Source organism: Pocillopora damicornis, chromosome 6, assembly GCF_964200805.1.
Source record: "Pocillopora damicornis chromosome 6, jaPocDami1.2, whole genome shotgun sequence".
Classification (NCBI taxonomy): Eukaryota; Metazoa; Cnidaria; class Anthozoa; order Scleractinia; family Pocilloporidae; genus Pocillopora; species Pocillopora damicornis.
Window position 1 is genome coordinate 16,119,858 of NC_142675.1, and position 26,129 is coordinate 16,145,986.

Here is a 26,129-nt window from a genome sequence, read left to right on the forward strand (position 1 = left end):
TATGAAAACAACTGACTCCAACTGAAACAAATTGACTTCTTTTGTGAAAAATTGTGACCGTTCTTTCGCACGCTTTTTTCTCGAAGAAATTGAGCATTAAACGAATTGACCGATTACCGAGACGCTCAGTTCATTAGTTACTTAGGAACCTCATAAATAAATCAATTTTTTTGCAGATTGCTTGTCCCTTTCACACCAGATGTCAATCTTTTATAAGATTGGTGAGACATGGACATTGATTTGACTGGAAACTGAGCTGAGCAAATACAGGCGTGTGCATGTCATGTAACTCAACTGGCATCGGGGTTCATTGTGTGTCGGAATCAACCACGGTTTAAATTTCTTCGCAGGCTGAGAAGTACTTCTCGTTATAAAGCACGGTGGGTTTGATAATTATGGTCGACTTTGATTTACAAATTTAATTTAGCGTTCAAAGGAATCATGGTTTGAAGATTTTTTGGCAAGAAGGGCAGACACTCTTTAAAGCGGTAAGCTAAACTTCTTGCTGCAAGGTCAATGCTAAAAAAATACTCTACAGATCAAGTCGTTTCACACATTCCCTTAGGGCTTCAGCTCTTGCCACAGGAACGAGCACTCAGAATTATATGCTACCTCACCTTTCCCAGGGGATGATCGCTAACAGGCGCCTCAAATTTTAAAGGCATCTATAGTCATTTCGGCGTGTTACGTTACGTGAAATAATACCTTGACTCAAGTGAATTCTGGTCTTGTCTAATTGCGAATAAAAAGTGATTCACAGTTTTGGTGGCAGTACTATGCACCAATATGTCTGCACTCTCTGAAGCAGAGTGGCACTTCTACTGGTCTCCTAAAACGGACTTTTACCTAAAATGTATATGAGAGTATGTACAGTGAGCATAAGCAAACTTCCGTTCGACAAACCGCATTTACATCTCATTCTTTCATCTTTAATCTTTGATAGACGAAAACGAACTTCGGTCAGAATACAAACATGCAATTTCTACTCCACAGAAAACGTATGGTAATATAACAGCTTAGTAATATAACAGCTCAGAAACTTTCGCAAAACCTCTAAAGAAAATCCTTACGCTCTGCATAGCCTGAATGCTTTTTTGCACAGACAATGAGAGAAGCAATTTTCTAACACAAACTTTTCTGACAGAGTCTTAAAATAAGGTAGGAACGTTAACTAAAGAAGTGGCGTTAAATTTTTCTCCGTCTATATTCGTTGTGGCTTGTTCGAATTAAAATGCCGAAGTAATATTTTTTTTCAAATTTTGTTGAAGCAATACTTTCGGTCTAAACTTAAGTAAAACAAAAAGTTCTTAACGAGTTAATTAGCGCATGACATCAGTCAAGTGAATTGCTTTCACAAAGAAATTTTTCTGTCTCCTTAGAGACCTGAGAACGTATTTATATATGGAAACTGTCGGCAGTTAATGAGAGTCTCAGAAATGGAAACAGTTTGACACTTACTTATGAAAGTGGTATAGACAACGTAAATATTTGCCGTCAAGTTATGACCTAGACAGATTTCAAAAGAGTAATAATTTTGCAAAAATATCTGAATAGGACACGGAACACGCTTCTCACCGAAAAAAATTTTGAAAATGCACGGAACATACGGCAAAAGCCACAGTTCTTTAAAATACACTGCGGGAACAAGTCCTACCTTATTCCTAAGGAGCTGCTGTCGTATAGATTTCTATGTATGCGCAGCTGCAAGCTGCCAATTCCCGTCTTTCTTTTAGCCGCGAGTTCTGAAAACTGTTTTCTCGTTCCATCTCGACTGAGGAAGACCTTTTATAGCTCATAACAAAAAGTAAATATGATAAACAATACTCGGTACTAGTTTCGAAAAACAATGAGTTTGTAGCTTTTTCAAGCGACGAAATTAGATTTGGATTTCATGATACATCATTCCCAGACGCGATACAAATTATATATGGCCGGAAAAACAAAACAGTGAATTGTCTTCTTTACAACGGTTAATGTTATTAAGTATTAATATGTCCCAAAAGTATCGTTCATTTGAAGATTTCGTTTTAAAATTTTGCAGTTTTCAGAATTTCTGATCGTAAAATCTAATAAACAACAGTTCAAGCATGGTAAATCCTTCCACAAGGGTCTCTTAAATGCAAGAAATTTGTATGTTTTTCTCTTTGTTTAACGAACGATAAATATTATTTTTAAGATGGGATATGACTTGAAAGTATTGTTTAATAACGTTTTTAATTTAAAAGTCGTACAATTTAAGAATTTTCAAAATTTCCAAAACAAACCTACGCAATTTTCTGACGGTGAATTCTAGTAAAACAACGACTCAAACAGGCTGAATCAAGTAGCGGTCTCCTACATGCAAGAAATGCTTAAAGTTTACAATTCTTTGAATAATGCTTTGGTCTCTAAATATTTCTTGGTCGTTTTTGCCTTGTCGTTTATGGGTAATTACCTAGAAAACCCGACAAAGTTGTTATAAATTCTCTTTGCATGCACAACTTCGAGTATAACTTTCGTGCAAAACTCTTATGCTATATGCAACTTGCTAATCACAAAGGTCGGTAAATTCTATTGAAATGTTTATTCATCTCCCTAAGGTTGGATGTTCACTGTTTTTGTTTTCCAAATTCGAAAGAAAGTGCACGAAAAGCTATGAACTTTCAAAATAGGCTCCCACGAGCCAAATTCTGATGTGAGTAACATGGAGCAAAATCAGCTTCATTACCATCATCTCAACTTCAAGGAGTTTCCATACCATCATGAGAAATGATAAAATATAAAATCCATGTCTGTCCTGTTAAAATAGAGCTGCTTAATATGCCGGTAAACTGGATTGATGCTAGAACCAAAAACACTTTGCCACATTCTTATGTTTAAACGCGTGGGAACTACCTCATGAACAACATAGACTGATCTGAGTTTGGTAATGATGAACTCAACCCATGAAAGTAGCTTAATGGTATCCGTAAGATAACCTTAGCCCTACACCGCCATTTGTGCTGTTTCTGGTAGATCCGTTCGTCGACCTATTTTTTGAGTAGTGTTCACGGTTTTTTCAGGAAATGAGAATTGCTCATTTTGCATTCCGTGAATTACGAAATGTCGGTAGGTTTCAATGCGAAACGTGCTCTGGACACCTCTTAGTTTTTGTTTAAGGCGCCATTTTTATCACTGAATAGTGGTTAGACACCCAGTTAGCAGAAGAGCTGAATGTAAGGAAATTTGAAAAAGGCCCCATAGAGACGCCTCCTCAGAATTCACATTGTAACGTATGGATATTTATAACATTAACGCTGAGAGCATAAATCTAGACTGTATTTGACAGATTGCACCACGGCTCTGGTACGTACTTGACTCATCCATTTACCATAGTGTATTTTAAAATTCGAGAGCAAGGTTAAAATGCTATTCATGAATCTAAAGGCATAAGAGTTGTAAACCTTCACTGGTCACCTTTAAAGATGAGCTCATTCAGCTTTGATAAACCTGCTCGTTCATTTTAGGAAGTTTATTACACAGTATGGAATCAAATGTAGCACAGCAAGCGTTGTGTGCGTCACCAGATATTACTCAGCTGCCAGGATTGTCATTTCAATATCAGGTTTTTAACAACAAAATCTGCGTTCAAGAACGGATTTTTTTTAAATAAAGAATATATATTTAGTGATAGCTTGAGAAAAAGGAAATAGTCTATCATACAATATTTCCAGTGTCCTTAGCTTATGACAGATATTTAATATGGCACACCAAAAAAAGGTGCTAAATTTTAAGCTCCGTCTTCGCATGAAAAAAATAATTAACATTTTTTTTCCGGAGATTTAAACAAAGAAAAAAAACCGAGGAATCATTATGAGAAATCGAACCCCAGAACTTAGGATTTTGCGCTCCTTTGCTTTATCTCTGAGAAGCAGAAAACTTAGTGGTGAACAAGGCCATTGCAAAGTTCATGTGTGACCAGCGTCCTGGAAACTAATGACAACGAACACCAATGTCGATAACGTCGAGTGAGTCAGTGAGTGGAGTCAGAAAAGGATGATAAATTATGAGCTAAGTCGTTGTCGCTCAAAATGTCACATCACTTTTAATCTGTCTTCGCAAAAAACTTTGTTGTTGAAGCGACGCGATATGTTTTATCTCAGTTTTACTTTCGTAATTACTGAAGTCTTTGACAAGTTCATCACGGATACCGTGTTGCTTTTAATCTTAGACTTAGTGTAACAGCTTACTTGTCTTTGTTGTGTTTTAAAATTTTTACATATCTTGGAAGTTTTTTGTCACTTATTAACATGGAGATAGTGTCGTTAACTTAAAGGTTACCATTTGTTGACACGAACTTGTCATTCAATTGAATCATTAATTGTATTCAAATATTTCTTTTGTCTCATCTTAAACGAGATTCGAATTGACTCTGAGAAGTTTTGTATCTACATGAAACATTGCGGACAAGCAGTAAAAAATTCAACCATCACGAGAAAGCAATAAGCAGAGGTAGTCTTCATTTTTCGCAAATGGTCGAAAAATTCATTAAGAAGAATAGAGCCACCACACAATATGAATAGACCCATGTTCAGCGTACCAAACAGTCTAAAAAGTAAACATCGTCGTATTTCAATAAATTTTTTTTAAAAAAATCGATTGAATGTCAAAACGTTCCTCGCATCTGAAAAGTAAAAAAAAAATAGAATTGAAAAAAATTCTAACGGGGAAAACATTATTAGAGGCTCCAACCAGACCGTGGAAAAGTTGAACTGATTGAGTTATGAAGAAATGTGAAATTTAATTTCATGCAGCATTTGGATGCGTCATGGTAAGTGGATAGTGACCGGATAAAAATTGTCACTCTTGGTTGATACCACATGAATTCTTTCAATAAGGCTTCCTTTGTAAAAAAATAAAAAGGTCCTTGAGGACAAACATCAGAGTTTCCCTCTCGATCATGAAGTTGTGTAGAACAATAATGACACGATAGTGGACGAGTTTTCCGTGATTTTCAAAGCCAATTACAATTCAATTGTGAGGCTCAAAGCCATCAAACAGACAACTGGAGTACTTTAAATGGCAGTAATAGAATTGTTCGCCTCCAAAAATTAAAATTTGAAGATGATGGTTTACGGGAAACGAGGATAAGTTTAGTTTCGCCAAAGCAACGATCGTTGACACTATAACAGTCACTTTGTAAGTATTATTATTACTGAGAACAAACAGGACAACAGATTGAGACAATTAATCTCCAGGGATTTTATCACTACTGAGTATCCCACGTTTAAAATTAGAAAATAAATTGAATAACATTCGCAGATGTTGTGAAACAATGAAAATTAGAATATTTTGTTTGGTAGTTTCTCAGAAAATGATAATTAAGATATTCAGATTGTAACAATTATGTCTTTTATTCTGTCATACATTATTCTGCTATTTATAGGTCGAGCCAGTTTGAATTCAACGTAATGAAAGGTATTGTAGGAAGAGCGAGTAGTACTTAATGTGGGCATCTTCTCTGTGGCTCTTTCTTTCATCGTCAATAAATTATCAAAATTAAAATTGAAATGACGTGGGTTAAGTTTTATGCTTCGCAGACTTTAATATTGGTTTAATCACTAATAAGAATGGAAAAAAAGCTATGCGGAAAAGTGTCTACTTCCTATCCTGTTTTGATGTCAAACAAATTTATATATTCCATGAAGCAGATTCTCATTCTATTTATAATTAAGCCCATGGAAATTTACAACGAATCCACCCTGTTTAATCTAGATTTCTCTAACTGATCACTCATCAGTAAAACAGTAACATGTATCTTTATTTTTTTTAAACAAGAGGTTTTTTTTCTTCGTAGATTTGCTAAATCTGGCTCCTATTTAAAATGACTCATTGTTCAGCCTGTCACTTACACTTTCATTTTTCCAACAGTTTGTCTCTTTCCCTTTAAATTCACACGAAACAATTGAAGTTAGTTTCGGTTGTTTATCTTTCAAGTCTTTGTAAAGTTTTTTCATTTGACGCTGCGGTGTTGGAGGTGGTCTATAAGCAGTTAATTAACAGATCTTTATCAAATACCCGTGTATTTAATGGCACCTACAAGATACATTTTTCATTATAGGTTTCGTGTTCAATACAGTTCTTATTTACATACACGACAAGAACCGCAAGAACTGCGACTCGGAGCAGAGGCTGAACAGAATTCGACAAACAAAATTTTCAACGTTTTTCGTAAGTATAAAAATCTACAGCGGAAACAATTTACGACTTCAGTTTCCTTAGATATAAATGTGTGTGTCGGACTTTTTCAATTTTATCCGTTTCTTCCCTTTCACATTCCAAACTCTAAATAATTCTTCAGATGGTGACAATGTAAGACTTATTGAGAAAATAGCAGTTTTCAAGTTCTGTTAAAGCTAACCTGCTCAAACTGAATGTTCTTCGACCTCTTTTACGAATCGTGATGTTTCGAAAGGCTTTTGTATGCATTTTGTTATCAAATGTTGGTTTGAAATGCTAATAGAGATTTACGGAAACGTTTTCTTTTTAAGGATTACATTTTGAATAACAACATAATCTAAAAATTATTTATTGACTTTATCTAAAGCCAACGCCAGAAGTTAACAAGAAGACAAGATTACAGGTAGGCTGAAGAGAATTTCTAAGACAAAAGCGTTGCCAACCAGCCAATTCTGCAAAGACAAAATAACGTTGATGCTTATTTGTTACACTAATTATTACTTTAAGTTTTACTCGCTAGCATATTGATAGAATAGCAAAGCTGTTCGATTTCGTTATGTTCAGACGAAAGTATATTTTCGTGAAGTAATATTTTTTCGATATTTTTAATTATTCAATTCTACAATTGTTGTTGTGGATCTAATGACCTTAAACTTTCACGTTCTTGTTTAAAGTTCGATATATATGAATCATAATCAGCTAGCATAAGTGGTAGTTGAGATTTGTGATAACTTCGTCTAGAAACGAAAACGTCGAGACTGGCCGCATGATTTGTTTTGTCTAATTCAAAAGTGCTCGTGAACATAATATTGACTTAAACTCTTACATTAAGGACATGTAACTCAGTGAATCACTTACGTTCCGTGAAGAGGCCAAGCTAGGCTTGGGGCTCCTTTTTTACTCTCGAAGATACCATTAAGGCCCATTTGAAAAGACCTGTGGCTTGGCCAGGAATTCAAGAAACTGAATTATGAATCAAAATATAAAAACACGGCATCTGTCACATTTACATTGAAATTGCAGCATTCGTTCTATCTTTCACTTGTTTATGTTTGCATTCGTCAAGAAACTGAATTATGAAATCAAAATATAAAAAAACGGCATCTGTCACATTTACATTGAAATTGCAGCATTCGTTCTATCTTTCACTTATTTATGTTTGCATTCGTTAACGGCCGCTTCGTGTTCCTTACTTTTATTCCTTTAATATGTTGATTCGCTCAAATTTGCTTCGTTTAATTAATTCTCACTCTCTTGCTCATTCTATCGTTGCTCGTTCGTTTGTTTGGTTATCTGTTGATTTGCGTCTTTAGCTGATTTTTAAGGCGTAGTGCAAGATGTGAGAGAAATAACTCAGCAATAAAATGAGTGCTTTTGCTGGTTTTGTTGCTCATACTTTGCTACGTATTTTACTAGTTTTGTTGTATTTATGTGTATTCATTGTGTGTCTTATTCATGTTTCACTTTCTTTCATTTGACTTTTTCATTAACATCGTTTTCAGTTGTGTTTGTTTACCCAATATACCGCTGTATTAATACTCTCCACCACCTTGATAACAATTAAGCATATATGATCACATAAATATATATATATATATACATATCAACCATGTCGTGGTGTTGGTTAATTAATCTCTCGTCCTTTCTCTCTTTATTAGTTTTCAGAGCTACTCTAGGACTTCGATGTATTTCTCTATTTTGCTGTCCTTCGTAATTTGTTTAACTGTCTCCAAAGGTAAGAAGATTTCATGTGGTATTACTGCTACTCTACTGAAATTTTTTCATCTAATACCTCATTAACTACATGACATGTGATTGATAGGAGACTTGACGACCTCAGAATCAGTAGAACATGGAAACCTTGATGTGACTGCCAAACACATGCCGGTTTGTACGCATTAGTTTATTATCTCTACATAAGTTGATAGAGTAACAAAGTTCACATTAGACACGGTTGCAAATTAATGCCCCATAATTTTGACCGTCGCTCACTCACCTGGCACAAACTTCTTTCTCTCACCAGCCTTCTGCTGTTGTAAGAATCAAAGATGGCTGCTACAACTTTCACCAATAATATCACAAGCACTCATTAACAAAAGTGACGCCTGCTCAGCAGGATAAATTATGGTTGACCCGTTTGATTCAGAGCAACTTTGGTTACAAAACACATGGTAGCTTTGGCTAAATTTGACTAGATTTCTCTTAAATGAGAATCGCCAGTCTTCCTCTTTGGTTATTTTTCGATTCATTTTATAAGCTCTTTCGTGCATCCTAAACTAAGCCCTGATAAACGAGGAACGTGCCAAGTTAGGCGGCACTAAAAACTCTACGTGTTATAAACTTTTCTTTTTTTAAAATTCAGTTCACGTAAACTATATTGAAATGATATTGTAATATCTAAGTTATTCTCAGTATCTCTAGTAATTTTTTGGTGTCAGAAATCATAAGCAAATGAAATATACCCTTGCTAAGTACACTCACATGTCCTTACAGGAAGAAATCCATCTCCGGATGAAAAGAAGCGAATTGGAACAATATTTTGGAGTAAGCTCGCACGAGGAAGGTAAAGTCTAAAGATACTGAACACTTTTTCCTCCAATGCAAAGTTTATATAGTGAATGTTCTAAGGAGGCTAAGGAGAATGATTGTTTATGTAAAGTACCTCAGGTGACTATAAGAAAACTGGAAACATATCCATTTTGAAATTTTGTTTAAGTATCATATCTATCTCGCGCAGGGTATCCATAGCAGGTGTAAAGTTTAATTCTCGGCCAAGTAGAGCGCGCACATCTCCATAACCACCTCAATGTACAAAAAATGGTCTACATATGGCGCGAAATTATCTGCAGACATTAGCTGTTCCTAGAGGCTGACTATTTTCCGAGAGCGAGGCTCGAAGAAAATTGTTAGCTTCGACGTACATATTTTGTCCAAGAAGGATATCCGAGCAAATTTTCGAGTCAAACAATCTGCTAAAATTTTTCCTAAGAAAACTGTAATTGGTGAGTGTTACTGGTGTCTCGACTGCACTGCCGGATTATGCCTTCCGCTTGAGTTGTCGAAAAGTCAATAGCGGTCCTTTAATTTCAGCTCTGCTCTCACTTGGACAATGACTCCACACAATCGGCTGTTCCTCCCACGTTGAAACCATTAACTTTAGCTAACATTTTGAAACCCCACTTTACAATACAGTACCACTGTACGATGTCACTTCTCCGTTCCAAGTTGATGAGGAAAACAGATTTCTCTCAGAAAGTCTCCATACTCACGCCAGGCAGAAGAGAAACGCCGAGGATCCTCGTGCGTGGTATTTCAATGTCAAAGCCTTCGGAAGGTCACTGCATCTCAACCTCACAATGAACCAAGATCTCATGTCACCATGGCTAACTGTTGAGCGACACGAAAATGGAACAGTGACAGCTGAGGAACCACCCAAGAATTCCTTCTTAGATGGTCACGTGATTGGAGAATTTGGCTCTTCGGTTGCAGTTAGTAATAGAGGAGGACTGGTGAGTGCTAAAAAGAAACCTCAACACTCCAAACTGCATTGACAGGAATGCTTTGGAGTTATGTAGCTTTTTAAAAACATTTAAGTTAGTTAAAAGGTGGCTTTGTGTGTAAAATAAGTACAGTTAGTGTCAATAAGCTTTGTTTTTTCAGTTTTCTTTGTGTTTTTGATGATGTTGTTCTAAGGATAACCTCCCGGCTAGATCTCACAATTCAATTGACATACATATTTTCCTTCTGTTTCTTCAGACAGGTCTAATACAACTTTTGGACCAGTCTCTTTTCCTTCAACCACTTCCAAGTCATCTTTTATCAGACAGTAATTCCAAAAGTCACTTAGTCATCAAGCGCTCGATTGACGATGAGGTTATGGAAAACGAGTTTCAAGGTGATGAAAAAAATAACGAACTGTGCACTCTGTGCACTCCTTCTTGAGCGCTGAGAAAGAGAGCGCTATGCGGGGAGAAGGTCTTAAATGCATTAAATTTGTGAGTCATTATAGCTTATCTAAAGATATAAACAACAAACGTAGTTGGGTCAGCGAAAAAATTTGTCTTTTATAATGAATGTTATTGAAGGGGTAACCAGTTGATTGAACAGCAGGAATCTACTTTATCTGTTAATGCACTTGATTTTGAGGCAAAACTCATTCGTGATTATAAATTACAGAAAAATTATCAGGAAGTGGTACTGAGTGGAAAGAGCCCAGTTTTGACGAGGATTCTCTGAAATTTGCGAAAGTCAAACCTAATGATGCCGGACAATTCTTTCTCGAGATGACAATGGTAGCTGATAAAAGTATGATTGCATTTCATGGCGACGACACCGCAGATTATCTGCTTAAGCTGGCACATATGGTAAACTCGAACTTGGTTCTGTGTTTATTTGTGATCAGCTACTTTACTTCTGCGAGAAAGAGGGCCATCTCCGAGTCATTTTGTAAATTTCAATGATTGGTTTTTAACTTTGTATTCTAGGTAAATGCCTTTTATCATCATGAAAGTATTGGTCATAAAAAAATTACCATCACCATCGTGCAGATTAAACTTGTACAGGATGGGGTAGGTCATTTGAGTATTACTATATATTTACCGTGTGACTTTGCCTGAAATACAATACCAAACTATAACTGTCATTAAACATAACTCTGTTTGTTTGTTTGTTTAGCTTAAGTATTCAGGGGGTAGCAATGATGCTAAGATGGCGGCTCTCAAGAAATGGGCGGCAGACGCTAAAATTCCAAAACTGGATTCTCAAAGAGACCATCCTGACGTCATATCTCTGATAAGTCGGTAATACTTGCAGTGCTTAAATTGAAATATAAATGATATTACGATGTGTAGGTTTCATTGACATTGACAATAAAAAAGACAATGACATTAAAATCGACGCCGGCATCGACATTGAAATTGACATTGACATTTACAATGACAGTGACAGTGACAGTGACAGTGACAGTGACAGTGACAGTGACAGTGACCAAGACAAAGACAGTGACAAAGACAAAGACAAAGACAAAGACAAAGACAAAGACAAAGACAAAGACAAAGACAAAGACAAAGACAAAGACAAAGACAAAGACAAAGACAAAGACATAGACATCGATATTGATTTTGAGATTGTAATTGATTTCAAGATTGAAAAATGACATTGACTTAGCGACATAAGCCGATATATAACACTAGGAACACAAGGGTATAACCTCACGGTATAAAGTGGCTCTGTCATCATCTTGAAGATGTGTGTATGTGTACATGAAGACGTGACAGCAGCATTACAATACAGAAATACCGCGGGACCGAGTAGAAAAAATTTGATCTTTTTTTGAATGATTTTTTCATTTTTTTTCCTCTCAGGGGAAGTTCAGGAGGTATGTTTTTTTAAATTCATTTCTCCCTATCCACCATCTAAATCGATTTTCATCTAAGCATTTGTTTAGTTTTAATTTCCCTATTATTTAATGCCGTGATAAATTGATGAGTCCATGTAAAACTCTCTTAAAATGATAAACTAGTGACCAACACCGTACGAACTGAAATAGATTTTAAAAAATTCTGTTTAATCTCCTTCGCGTTTCCTCGGACAATAGAGCTAAATCTGTGACCCCTAAACTCATCACGTATTCACATATGTAACGTCCGAAAAATTTCAAGCGTGTATAACGTATCACCTAAGTCACACTATGCGTAAGAGTCGAAAATAGACATGTTATCCACAATTTGTGAAGTAAACAAGCTTATTTATCCTACTTATAAAAAATCCCTGAGGAAGTCTGTTACTGTCAGAGGAAGACGTATTTATAATTTTAAAAAAAATATGTTGAAAAAAGTGTCTTTAATTACGTGTTACGGTATAATTAAACCGTTTAAGAAAGCTACAATCCTACGTGGCCAAATAGAATGTTCCAGGAAGTTCCATGGTACGCATGTCAGCATGATTACACATTTTAGAAATTCCTAGAAACTTTTTCTTTTTCCAGTTAGTATCCATATCATAGGCAATAAATTGATAAGTCTATTTTGATTTTGTTTAATTTATTGCAGGCTTGGCGAGTTTTAATTCAATATGCAAAGGCAGTTTCAGTTATACCGTTAATAACGGTGCAATGGGCTTCAACACGCGCCTCATTCTAGCACACGAAATTGGGCACACGTAAGTTCAATTTTTTACCTTACAAGAAGCTTCCATCAGCTGCAAAAACCATTTTAAGGTTTTTAATATATGAAGGTCCTTCAGTTGTATTTCGCCGCACTTCTCTGTTACGTAAATACAGATTAAGCGTTCATTTTTTCAGAGAAAAGAAAACGGATAATTAGCAGAAAAACCTTTGAAATGACGACATAAACAACATGAAATTCAACTCGCATGTGATGTAGGAGGTATATATCTCCAAAGTCAGGGAAACTTTAGCGGGCTGGAGTCATATCTGGAAGCATACATCCTGGAGATAGTAGCGAGGGTCTTTGATAAAAAAAGGAAACCATTCAGTTTTATTTCCTAATGTCTTTTCGTCTGACTTTCAGAGCTAATTGAACAAGTCATTCTTGATTCTTAATGAAACGAAATCGTTTTTCGAAATAATAAGTCCTTTATTGAGCGAGCTTGTTCAGGTTAAGGTTGCTTGGTATTAACCTCGTTTTTTTTTTTATGCGATAAAAACGCATCTTGACCTCACGCTTGGTCAATAACGCGCATACAATACCCTAACCCTTCCCATACGCTTGCGTTTAAGGCTTGGTTTAAATCATGACTCCGCTGATGGCTGCCCCGACGCAACATATATTATGTCTACCGCGGTACCTGGAGGGAAGTATGCGGGCACATGGTCCCCTTGCAGTAGGAAATATGTTCAAGAGTTACTAGGGTAGTTCATGCAATTTTTATTCCACAAATGCAGATTAAAGATGGTTTTCCTACTCACCTAATAAGACTCTTAGCTAACTAAATAACTCCCTAAGAAATTGAGTAAATCCGTTAGGAAAAACCAGGTACAAGGACTCGTATTTCTCCTCGCATCAGTTGTTTAAATGTATTTCCACGAGACAGATGAACGATATAGTTCTTTGTTCGGATCACTCACGAAGGACGAGATCTGCCCGTGAAATAACATACACGAAAAATGCCTTGAAATACAGTTTAAAAGATGGCGATCACGAGGTTGATATTCGATCTTTGAACCATTTTGTCTTCAATAAGAACTGCCCCGAAGTGCCTAATGGATGGAAGATCCCGCAACATAAATTACCTGAAGTACTTCCGTGGGAAGCTCCCAGGAAGAGTGATATCTGGAGATGAGCAGTGTAAAGAGCAATATGGCGAAGGTGTTTTTCAGTGTAAACAAGTACTGGTAAGAAACAAATGGAATTTTGGGTGGTACATCGTTAAGGCTCAAAGTGACTGTGATTAAAAAGATCATAACCTTGTTATGAATTACAAGCATGTTAGTCCAGTAAGGGAAATGGTGGAGTATAACCCTTTACACCCTAACATTAGTATGCTTATTCTCCATAATACTCTTTACTTCTTTCCTAAGGTGCTGACAAGAAGAATTTGTTCAACAATCAAGAGCTTATTTAGTTTTTTATCATTTTCTTTATTCGCGTGACCCTTATCTGTGATTCAGAGGATCCATTGTAATGGGAAATTCCATGCTAGTCACTCTTAGGAGTCAAAGGGATAAGAGAATGGCGGGAGGAAGTGGTACGAGAGAAGGATGAGGCAAATGTACGATGAAAAAAATTCCTAGTATGAGAAAAGGAAGAGAAATGCAAGAACGCAAAGGATTTTTAATCATTTCCAGAACGGAAGCCAAAAGTGAGCGTGGAAGGGGGGAAGGGTAAGGCGAGCAGTAATTATCAAACCTCCCACCCACTCACCCCCCCCCCCCCTTCCAAAACCACTACGTTTGAATGGGGCCGTAGTGTTTGATGTCCTTTGATAAATTTTGGTTAATTTGCTGGTTTATTTCTTTTTCAGTCTAACTGTGGCTCCCTGTATTGCACACGCAACGGCTTCTCCTGCTTCAGTAAAGTCGCTCCACCATTGGATGGGACACCATGTGCATCTAGACATGTAAGACAAATTCTGACTGGTTCCTAGCTTGTTCAATTCTTAGTGATTGAACGGTCGATCCTGTGTCGTAAATTTAGTATTTACCGAATAAACCCCTACAGGCGGCTGGAATGTCGGCTGATAATTTCCTACTGCTGGTTATTTTCCGTTGACTTTGTTTCTTTTCGACGGACATAATCGGAGGACAAAGATCGACGCAGATTATTATTGCGTGATAATTGACCAGTGATTTTGCACCACGTCACGTAAAGTAGCGAATAGAATGGTGTGAAAATTAATGGGTGGGTTATAAACATGAATGGCCTATGGGCATTAAACTCGTGCCCCACCAAAACATTTAGCAACATGCAAAGAAAGGAACGATTGTAGAAATAGAGCTGATTCTCTCAGCTTCATTTTCTCCCTGTTCTTATGAACATCAATTAAAAGTTAACCCTCTAAAAGGCATGTTGCCAGAACAGGTTTCAGCAATAGCTTTCTAACTGCGATCACACTTTGTAATCATGAGCTGGAACTAACTAAAAGAAGAAAAACAAAGATCTTTCGCTACAAAATGTGTCAAATACCTGTGACTATGATGGGTTTACGAGATCAAGTGGTCCTAACTAATCAAAACTGACAGACGCCCCTCAAACTTTTACGCCTTGTCATCAATTTGCATAACTCCATACTGTTCTCTATGTATTTACTATAGTTGTACTGACATGGATAACTTGTTTAACATTCAATAGTATCCTTTAGCAAGCGATCATCTCGTCTATTCTTGTGAGCTCAATGTTTTTTATTCAGCACTGATACTGTAAGGAGAAATTAGCTACTAGTCACTCTTAGCGGTCAAATGGTTCAGTCCCACGAACCATAATCACAACAAACTGACCGATCATTTATCACAGGTCAGACTCTTACCACTCGACTAACAAACAACTCCTCAGTTGACTTTAATAAAGACTTCCGCTTAATTTTTCAAAGTGTCAGTCACTGTCACCGACGAGGGTGATTGGCAAATGATCAGCGTGCGCGATTGCCGATTATTTTTGGATAAAAACCAATTAAAGTGAACTATCTATTCAGGTAAGTTTGATCAACAAACTTTTAATTTTCGTTCCAAGTGGTGTATAGCTGGTGAATGTGTTTTCGACGGTTCAGAAGTTGTAGATGGTGGTTGGAGTGAATGGAGTAACTATGATCAGTCTACTTGTTCCCGCACATGTGGAGGAGGAGTCTACTTCAAAACACGAACCTGTACAAATCCACGGTAAGTCTCAAGTTTCTTGATTTCTCGTTCGAGTCAAGAAGAGACCATATTACATACTAATCAGACCTCTTTAGGCGGAAAGTCTTGAAAGCAGCGAAAAATTGTTCCTTTACTAGCAAACATCGAGTTTGACTAAACTCCGCGGGTGTTAAAAATTGAAAAATATATAATTAAAAAACTCACACCCCCCCCTCCACCGAGGTAAAAGGTAGATTGAAAAGGAAAATAGGACACGTCAAGCAAGCTTAGTAGTATACGTAGATGTGGCATTTCAATCTAGAGTGGAGTATATGGTTTTCAGCTGCTAGCTGTTTTCTAATATAATTCCAAAAATTCGGTCGTATTTTTTAGCTCTTCTTATCATTAGTCGGCCGTTGTCAAGCAAAAAGCTTAAAATCGTTTTGTATGATGTCTTTTTCCACGAGAAGTACTTGAAAAATAACCAATTCTTAATATTCTTGTGCCATTTGCGTCACATGTAACACCTGACCACGCCTCCTTTTAGAAAAAATTATTGACTTGTCTATATCTCTCGTTAAAAAGCCCCCAAAATGGAGGAAAAGACTGCATAGGAGAGAATCGAGGATATCCAAAGGTCTGCAAAAGAAAGGTAACGAAACCTTTTGTGAATTGAAAGTCATTTGACGATGTAGTTGAACATATTGGTTGATGGGAACTTACCTCCGGATTCTGTACCGTCTTTTCAGTATAGTCACTCTCTTAGCTATATGGTAGCCAATGATTTACTTACACTCGTTCATGTCCCTGCACTGTTGACGAGGAAAGGCAGGAAGTACGGGAGGGGGGGAGGGTTATTTGACTGAGACCTACTCATTTCATGTTGTGTGGCCCGGAATAACTGGCCATACCCTTGATACCTTTAATTCAAGATCACCGTAAAGAGCTAACTGATTGTTACGATTTTCTACAGGTGCCATGTCCTTCAGGTGCAATGGACTTCCGACTTGCTCAGTGCCACGCTATAAATAAACAATATACGATATTCTACAGGGGAGGAGCCGGTAAGTACATGGAAATCAGAGTGGTACAGTGTAATATTAATATTGAAATGTGAAAACTCTTGCACACGGAGACAATAATACCACAAGCCTCAGGAACAAGTGATATGACACCCATCAAATTCAATTCAGTTTTTCTTAAGGAAAAGGGCTGTTTGGGTAAGGTTTTGGAATTGACGAACCTCAGAGGAGTATCTTTAATACATTCTCTTCTTCTTTTAGAGGCATGCAAATTATTTTGCCGCCACGGATGGTCATATTCACCACGAGGCCTTGTAAAAGATGGAACAAGATGCGAAAATGGTGCATCAAAAAGCCGGGATATGTGCATTGAAGGAAAATGCAATGTAGGATCATTTCTACAATACCAGCTAGATACCGCTTGCTGTCCTCTTCCCTCCTTCAATTCTTAAAAATTTGTATCTTTCCCAATTTGAACGCATAGAAGCATTCAGGTTTATCAGGGCCTTTCGTAAGATTTGCTCAACCCATCATTCCCAAAGAGAGAAAGTTAGACCGTCTAAAAAGAAAAAAAAACCTCTAAAAGGAGTACAGGACTGAGTCATTTACCTGTCCAATCAGATGCTTTGAATGATTCTCCTCACCTTGCCCTAGATAAACCTTGCTAAGAAAGCTCTACTATCCTAGGCTTCTTCATGAAAATAAGTAGTTACTTAAAACACTATTTTAATCCCTTTCGAAACGCAAGGGGTTACAGCCACAAACACTTATTTCAGGTTTTATCGTTGTCTCTCAAAGATAAGTCGTCGGTGGGAGTAAAACGTTTAGTCACAAATAGCTTCGTTCTGACGCGGAACAGCTTCCTCTTGTATCTGATCATAGGGATGGGCCATGGTGACAGATAGTACTTGGAGCTTTTGAGCAGACCTGGGACACGCACAAACATTTGATTGGCTATTAAACTCCCACTAGTACACTGATAAGAAATGGAATATGCTTCGTAAGAAAAGCTACAATATGCCTTAAATACTCAGCATAATAGTTTTCTCTTACAGCCCGTTGGTTGTGACGACGTGGTTGGATCTCAAAGTGCGGTTGATCGTTGTGGAGTTTGTAATGGAGATAGCACCTCATGTAGAGCAGTAAAAAAACAATTCACTACTTATTGGGAAAAAAAGGGTAAAACGTTCGTTCCAAAAGTTTTTAAGTAATTTTTAATTATCCCATCATCATGACTAACAAAAATAGTTAGAATCTCTATGACTTGGAAAAATCTTGATTTTCTCGAAGGTATTTTCGCTAAGTAAAGAGCTGTATTAAGGCACGCCATAGCCATCTGTTTCTTTAGGGAAAAACCAGCTAAATAAGAGCATTGAACGTCTTTCATCGTCTAGTTATTTATGACTACTTAAAGAACTCACCTTTCTTTTAATTTTCATAAATACAGGACCTGAAAATGCGGCATTAGCTTGTTGGATCCCAAAAAGGTCTAAAGAGATTTGGGTTTTCGAGATGGCTGTTGACAAAAACAACATAGGTGAGATAGTTACCCACCAAGTTGGGCAAGGTGGTCTCCTGGCCCGGTTTAACCGGTTTTAACTGCTTTTTCCACAGAAACATAGAGTTTTTAGCCTACTATTTTCTTCCTTTTTCTTTTTTTTGGTAATTTTTGTATAATCTTTGGGCCTTTTCTTTCAAATGACGAATCTTTTAGGGGAAGGAAAGGAAATTTCTTTATTGTTCTCACATTCCTGGAGCACGATTATTATCATAATATTAACTGTTTCAGTTTTTTGCCACCATCAATATCTTCCTTAGTCACCAGTTTAACGATGGACCGCCAGGAAAATGCAGCTTTTACCTGACATTAAAAGAGGGTTAAGGATAATAATGCATACATACAGATATACATCCTTTATTGACTTTCCCCGAAGGGGCTTTTCAAAAACAATAACTAATACTACAATTAAAAATAAATAACTATTATTAACTACAATTAATTATTATTAAAAGGTATAACTATTTTTCACTCCTAATTGATGACAACAATATAACGCTAATTTAAAGGAGTATCACTAAGAATCTATAAAATCTTCAAGAAGTTCATGTTTAGGGCTATACTTAAAAATAGGCATTGAATTAATAGTTTTAAGAGAACTATGCAACGAGTTCCATGTAATAACTATTCTGTAATAAAAGGTTCTCTGTCCGTTAGCTGCCTTGAAAAGTGGAATGTTCAGCTTTTGCGAATTCCTGGTAGTACGCCTGCTTACTTTTATTCGCGTTATTAACTGAGATAGCAGATACTCTGGCACACGGCCTGTCAGGCACTTAAAGGCTATGATAGCTGTTCTTAAATATAGTTCGGTTGATACGTGCCGGTCACAATACGAGCGGCGAAAATTCTGAATGGCTTGTAATTTATTTATGTAAGGTTTAGATGTATTGATCCATAGGTTTGAACAATAAAAAGGCTTACTAAAAATTAGAGCGTTAATGATAGGCAAGTGCGTATGTTATTTATTTATTTATTTATTTATGTAATGCTTTCTAAGAGTTGATCAAATCTCTTTGCTCCCTTTTCTCGTGAAATATTTCCAAAATATTTATGTTATTGTAATTCTTTACTATTCTCCTCCACCTCAATTATATTTTTAACATCATTTTCTATCATTTTCTAGGTGTACAGAACATGAAAAAAAAGTATTTGTTAGAGCCCGTACCAAAACAAACGCAAACAATAAATGCAGCTGGAAGCACTATTACCTATGGAAAACGCAGTGGAAAGGAATATATTCACATTCCTGGCCCAATAAACACACCTCTGCGTTTTATGGTAAAAAAAATTATACCTAAGTTTATCATATGGCAAAGTAGTTCTGAGGTAATTCCAAACGTCCTGATTGTTTTTTTCCTGGTCGAGATTTTGCCATACGGACCGTCTCCACGGGAACGATCATAAGCCTCGTATTTTTATCCGCAGAAGTCGGCAAATTCAACATAAAGAAGTTTGGTTCGAGTACCGCATTATAAACTTCTGACTATTCTCGCTTGCTCGAGCCGTACTGGGGAATATTGGCCCTCGGTCCTTTTTGTGAGGATCTCGCTATGCTCAGTCCATGCTGCCATGACCTTAGGCCAATAATCCCCAGTGCGACTCTCAAACTCGGTCAGTACGAAGTTTTTCTAGAAGTTTCGCTTTTATCATGATGAGCTGAATGACCTTTAAAAACATAAATATATATATACATACATATATATATATCTTTTTTTTTTAAGTTTATACTCAACGGTCAAAAAAACAAAGGAGTTGAATGCAGATACTTGAGTCCCTATAAATCAGAGGTTACTGGAGCCGATGTCGAATGGGTTGTCGACGAGAAATATGGCTGGTCAGCCTGCTCCGAGACCTGCGCCGGAGGTAAATTATTATTAAAATAAATTAACGTAACGTAACGTTCTAAATTATTAGTACGGTGGCCTGTAAGTGCCATTCTTGATGAAAGAAAAGAGTGAATTTTGGTATTAAGGTTAAAAGGAAAGATTAAGGTTATAACCACGAATCCAAAGTTATGATTACGGATCCAAAGTTACTGCTAAGGATCTCATTCATAACTACGAATCCATAGTTAATACTACTGATTCAGATGAATAACCATAGATGTAGTTATAACCACGGATCTAAAACTATAACAGCATGTAATACAAAATTTTGATAGATAGTTCGGATCAATATCAGTATCTGGGCTACTGCCCACCTACCCCTCCCCTAACTCAACAACAGTCAATTGATAACATGTTAGGGCTAATGCTGGGTTAGGGGAGGGGTAGGTGGGTAGTTGCCCAGATATTGATATTGATCCAATAGTTCTAACTTTGGACCCCTAGATATAACATAGGATCCGCAGTTTTGACATCACTAGATGCGTAGTTATAACTTTTGAACCAATATCCACTTTTTTGCTTTTATATAGCATGGCACTTATAGAGCACCATTCTTTTATGTGAAGGACCTGTGTGAAAACATGAAATTACTTCACATAAAAGAGTGGTTTCTAGCCAATCGTGACGATCTCTTTCTTTTACAGGAAAGAAAACGCGGAGAGTGAAGTGCATGAGGAAGGATGACAAATCAGCTGTTGCGGACAGTGTCTGTGAGAAGGGAGGACTTGAGAAACCCGAAGATGAGATGCCGTGTAACACACAAGAGTGTCCAGCAGAGTGAGTAGGATATGAAATAGTAAGCTTCAACCTTCTGTACTGGAAAGATAAGCATCAGTTTTCATGTGGCACTAGCGAAAACAAGTCGAGACACGAACTATGATAAAAGTTTAATTTGAAGTTGAATAAAAATGTTTCACGTATTAGTCCAAAATATACTTACACGATACTTCCTACATTGCCGGCAGTATTCAGAGGGCGTGTCACATACATACCAGATAGTAGCGTGGCTCACTGGGTACCCTGTAACCCAGTGGTTGTGTATCGGGTTAATTTCTTCTTGGTAGAATTTGATTTTTTTCCCCACGCTCGTTACACGACAATTTCTTATGTCTTACCTCCGAGCTTTACGGTTGTTTCCTGCCGGATCAAGGCAGATCAAGTTTGACGTAAGGCCGCGCCCCCTTTAAGAATCTATTCTTTGTTAAAAACCTATTTCATCCACTAATTTAAACAGATGGCACGTGACTGGATGGAGCTCCTGTTCCAAAACCTGTGGACATGGTGTAGCGAAACGTAGCCTGTCTTGCAGAAAGAAGTACAAGAACCCTGGAGGATACAAGAAACTGGATTGGAGCAGCTGCAAGGCACCTAAGCCAACACCACTAATTAAACCTTGTTTTAAGGAGGCGTGCGGACCGGAATGGATTCCATCTAAGTGGGGAAAGGTAAAGAGGGAAACCTGCTTCTCATGGCAAGCTGCCGGATAGATCTCCCGGCGCGATCTTACTGCGTCACTCGTCACCCAAACCTAAAGATCTTTTCAACTCACGGTTGTTATTTTCATAACCAAGAATGGTCACCCAAGATTATTAGTGTATGAGGCGACCTAGAGAAAGGATATTCAGTCACTTCTTTCATGGTCATTTCGTTCCAAGTTATGGTCTCATCGTTCCGAAACATCGTCACAATGTTTTACTGAAGTTATTATTCGACACACACGATCCAAGAGAGTCGAAGACGGAAACTTTTCGAACTATTATGATACAAAAAGCTTACGGCGAACAAATTACCTAATACCAACGCATACAGCATCGGGCAAGCACAGCATTATTCATTATTCATTACATTAAGTCCTTCAGCCCCTCCCCTCCCCTCCCTCCACAGGGGTAAATGATGAGCGGTCCCGTAAGAATTCCATCTGAGGATTGCCAAAAAAATTTTTCTTTATTACCTCGTTTACTTTTAGTGTTCAAAGACCTGCATAGGTGGCATTATGAAACGCAATTTAAGCTGCGGGAGGCCGCTCGGTGATGGAAACTACCACCCATTGTCAGAAGGCTTCTGCCGATACTCCGTCAAACCGCCAGTAAAAGAGAAGTGCAACGAGGATATTTCCTGCTCTGGTAAGGGCGCATGAGAACCGACTGCATGTTTGTCCGAAATTCAGCCATAATTGGTAAGAAAAAGTTTCTACCTATCTTATTTTCATATCACCGGACGTCACTGGTCAAATTTAATTTCGATGATCAAAATTAAATTTACATTTTTGGTTGTGTTCGCCCTTTATCAGCAACACTCACAAGACCACTATAAAAGTTAACCCCTCCATGTAACCTCGCAGCCTATGGATGTAGGGTTTTTTTTTCTTTTGTCCTTAGCATACTAATGAAAGCCAATAAATTCTCATCCTAAGTTGTGGAAGTAACATTTAAACTACCCCTTTGACAAATCAAATGTAGAACATATTCAGTCGCTATGTACTGTGTCTATGTGAGTGATTTAACTGATATACAAACTCCTTTGCTGAATGTAGAAATTGAAATATTGCACGAGGATTCGCCGAATGTGTGACTTTTTGTTAATCCACACATTCGGGAAGTGTGTTCAAGTTCCTTTATCTTTGTTTATTTACATGAAAAAATTAAACAACTCTCAACAATTATTATTCATAACAAATATGATATCACCTGTTTTCGTTTTGGCAAAAATAGAAAAAAAAATGTCATGATTAAGTTACCATTTACGTTCACAAAATACATCATTTAAGAGAGGGGGGAGGAAGTGAACACCAGCAGTTACGTCCCAAGAAGTATATTAAAGACACTGAAGAAATGTGATGATATTTTTAATTGACAGCGATACCATTAACGTTTAAAGAGTTGAAAACCTAAGCGACGATGTCAGAGAGGCAATTGTTTAAAGCTGGAGATGAACAACAAGATGCAATATTTACTACAATTATCTGACAAGTAAATAAGTTAAACAATTATAACTACACTCAATTTTTACTGTCTAAATATCAGTGTTTTATCCTTGCTTTCATATAGCATATATATAAATCCTGAGTCGTATCATGTCAATAAACCACGTTAAAAAAAAATCTCTAGTCTAAATGAGATCGTTTGTGATTAGCTTAAATACCACCTAAAACCGTGAATTAAATGAATCAACTAAAAAGAACCTAATATCGGAACATCTAATCGCCTTTTTGACCCATACGACGTCCTCTAGATCATATCCGTTTAGCGGAAACACTGCGAAATTCATACATAACGAAATGCGTCATAGAGTGTCGTAAAAAAAAAACATCATATAAAAACCCTATGGCAAAGTTGCTATGGTCACCGTTTTTAAAATAATAAAGGCCACATGTGCATAATTTCCATGGTTGGCAGGATCAAGAAGTCACTAAGACGAACACGTTGATTGCCAGCTAAAAATCCTTTTGAGAGATGCCTGGAGAGAGCGGAAGCGACACCACGCCACCTTTCTCCCTGCGTGCCCCTCCCACTCCTGCTACTGCTGCTTCAAAAGAAATGAAAGAGACCAAGCATAAGACGTGATCGCTTGAGAAAATTAATATTATAAAGTTTTAATGTTATTAAATTAAGAGAATATAACGATATTTTCTGAACGACTTGAAGTATCGTGATATAGCACCCCTTAAGATATTAAAGATTTTGAACAGAACTTTTTAGTCATTCCCGTACTTATCGTCAGCTCTCTTGAAATTTAAATTGAGTTACGACCATTCATCGTGGAAATGGCTTGACCGGCGGATAAGTTATATCCTGCCTTGATTGCGTTGCCTTTGGCTACCAGTTCAATCAATTTTCACTTTGACTGGAAAATAACAAATAGAAAAATCGTTTTTAACAATGAACCCACAAACTACCAATGGGGGGGTTGGACTTCTTCTTCTTTTTTGGTCGTCTTCGTCATGATTGTTTGATTTCCTCTGTTTTTCTCTCCTTTCTTGTTTTGTTTGCTTTTTGTTTTTTGTTTTTTTTTGTAAGCCTAAGAAGTAGAGTGCCCCACCGACTGGTGCGTTGGACCTCTGATCGGGCTTCGGTCAGAGGAGCGGGATTATATCGGTTTGGCTGATGGTTAAAGCACTCTTTTCCCACAGTTTGTTCCTTAACCTACAGTTCGTCAGTTAACTCAGATAATGATCATCATGTCTGCCAAAGTTACCGAGTCGTCACTCACTGCTACCGATAATATTCTCACTCCAGCGATCAGACCGGTCAGACCGGTCAGACCACAGGGAGTTCAATATTATAATGCTTCTCTTCTTTCCATGCTGAGAAACTGATTTAAGCTCCAGCTGCAGTAAGCCGCTAAACTCCTACCATTTAGTCATTATTGCTATCATCGCTCCCTTCTCCTTCTGGTGAATCAACTCCTTTTCTCGCTCTCTCCTAGATGCTCCATCATTCGCCACTGTTGATGCTATGTGACCCTAAAGTAACCGATGACAGCGTACGCTCTTAAACAAAAAGACACTAGCAATATGGCGACTAATATCCGTAAGTTACTTATGAAATTCTTCTTCCTTACAGTTCTTCCAGTTCAAAAATACAGATCACTGGGTTGTTGCAGAGAAAATACACATAAGCGCCTCCTGCCACTTCTGGAACACAATTTCCGTACCGGTGGCATCAAATGGAACGCAATAGAAACTGTAGTGGAAAAGTGCTACCGTGAGGTCGTTGAACGCACAAATTACAAGGTGTTTGGAGTGAAATTCTATGGTGAATGTTGGGTCGGTAAGATGCCGAGCTCCCATTTCAAGACCGTCCTTACACAGTGCTATGAACATGCAGTTGGGAAGGCTCATACTTACTACATTTATGAAATTTTGTAGGTGAGTGATATGAACCGTATCTTCATCCTTTCCTTGGCATTACGCCGCTCATCATTTGACGCCTGATAAGGAGGCTCAAATGATCCGGGGGAGGGGGAGGGGCAGGGACTATTTTTGTGCCACGATAGCCGATCCTTCATAATATTCTGTAACATTCTCATGGACCCCCCCTAATCAAGTCAATTATCCGTGGTATCCCCCCCTTAAATCCAGTCTGCAACGACTGATCCTCCCCACTCTGTTCCTCCTAAAAACCATGTGATTCCCTCTAGAATCCTCCGACCCATCGCCACCCCTCCCCCCCCCCCCTTCAAACAATAAATAATGACCGGACCTTTCGTTTTAAACACCAGTATTTTTTGGTTTTTTTCTTTCAGATAACAGAAGTAATCAGTCACAAACATCATTAAAGAAAGGTCTTCCTTTAATAATGTCAGCTTACAGTGGAATCCTGATACAGCAACAACATCATGATGTAAAGAACCCTCTTTATATTGATGAGTCTGATAAGAAAAACCTATCCTAAAATAATAAATAATCCCTTCCTTATATAACGAACATCCAGACATAAAAAACCCACTCCTCTACCACTAACAGCTATTCGCCAAACTAGATATGGCTAGTGGTAGATATTTACCAAGCCGCGAAGCGATGAGTTAAATATCCTCCGCTAGTTGTTTTGGTATACACTAAACTTAGTATAAACATAAGAGTTATCTGAGAAATTGGCTCAAAGCATAGTTATGTCCAAGAAAATAAACTGCATTCTATTATTATCACTATAGAGAGCTCTGACAAAATAAAAACTGTAAAAATGACAACAAACCGTTCCAGGAGGTCTGAACATTCTGAACAATCACGCAAGTGTGCAAGCAGCTAAAATACATTTTAGCTCTCAAAAATCCACATTTTAGCCTGCAAAATGCGCCACAATGTCCGACAAATGGTAAGGTTGCTTTTATTTAGAACATTAGATCGAGTTTAGCATCGATGTGGACGTCACGGAAAACAAACTTACGTTCATCTGACGAGAGGTTATTTAAGAAAAACCCAATATATTGGCAGATCCTAAGGCCTGGCCCGAGGGCTTTTCCGTTTTTTTTTCCTTAAAGCCACCCAATAAAATGACTCTCATAATATAAAAAACATCCCAGCATAACTAAACGCAATGTACCGACCATCCCTATGTTACAAACCCGCTGCACAGCAAAACCGCACCGTTAAAAGACCATAAATTATATGACGAAAATCCTATATTGACAATGAACCCTCTCGTGACAAAACTCGGTATTGCAGCCCTTTATAT

The 26,129-nt window shown here is 37.5% G+C and overlaps 1 protein-coding gene across 7 annotated transcripts; it reads left to right on the plus strand.

The window, feature by feature from the left end:
* The first annotated feature begins 258 nt into the window (after positions 1-258).
* On the plus strand, positions 259-25,648 carry LOC113668779 (A disintegrin and metalloproteinase with thrombospondin motifs 6). Of its 7 annotated transcripts, none has more exons than XM_089209344.1 (29): positions 259-380; positions 6,080-6,189; positions 6,566-6,601; positions 7,864-7,933; positions 8,021-8,085; positions 8,692-8,761; positions 9,391-9,707; positions 9,955-10,093; positions 10,375-10,562; positions 10,683-10,766; positions 10,873-10,997; positions 11,562-11,575; positions 12,249-12,357; positions 12,938-13,069; positions 13,402-13,552; positions 14,182-14,277; positions 15,387-15,532; positions 16,076-16,142; positions 16,464-16,554; positions 16,774-16,898; positions 17,568-17,691; positions 17,960-18,049; positions 19,194-19,348; positions 19,792-19,933; positions 20,601-20,733; positions 21,191-21,401; positions 21,923-22,079; positions 24,519-24,823; positions 25,201-25,648. In XM_089209344.1, exons 4-28 carry the CDS (start codon positions 7,882-7,884, stop codon positions 24,821-24,823), a joined length of 3,288 nt encoding a protein of 1,095 aa, XP_089065470.1. In that variant the 5' UTR covers positions 259-380; positions 6,080-6,189; positions 6,566-6,601; positions 7,864-7,881; the 3' UTR covers positions 25,201-25,648. The 7 variants fall into 7 exon arrangements, with proteins under 7 accessions (XP_089065470.1, XP_089065468.1, XP_089065474.1 ...); XM_089209342.1 differs by having other exon boundaries at positions 276-380; positions 7,857-7,933; XM_089209343.1 differs by having other exon boundaries at positions 310-488; positions 7,857-7,933.
* Positions 25,649-26,129: the final 481 nt, after the last annotated feature.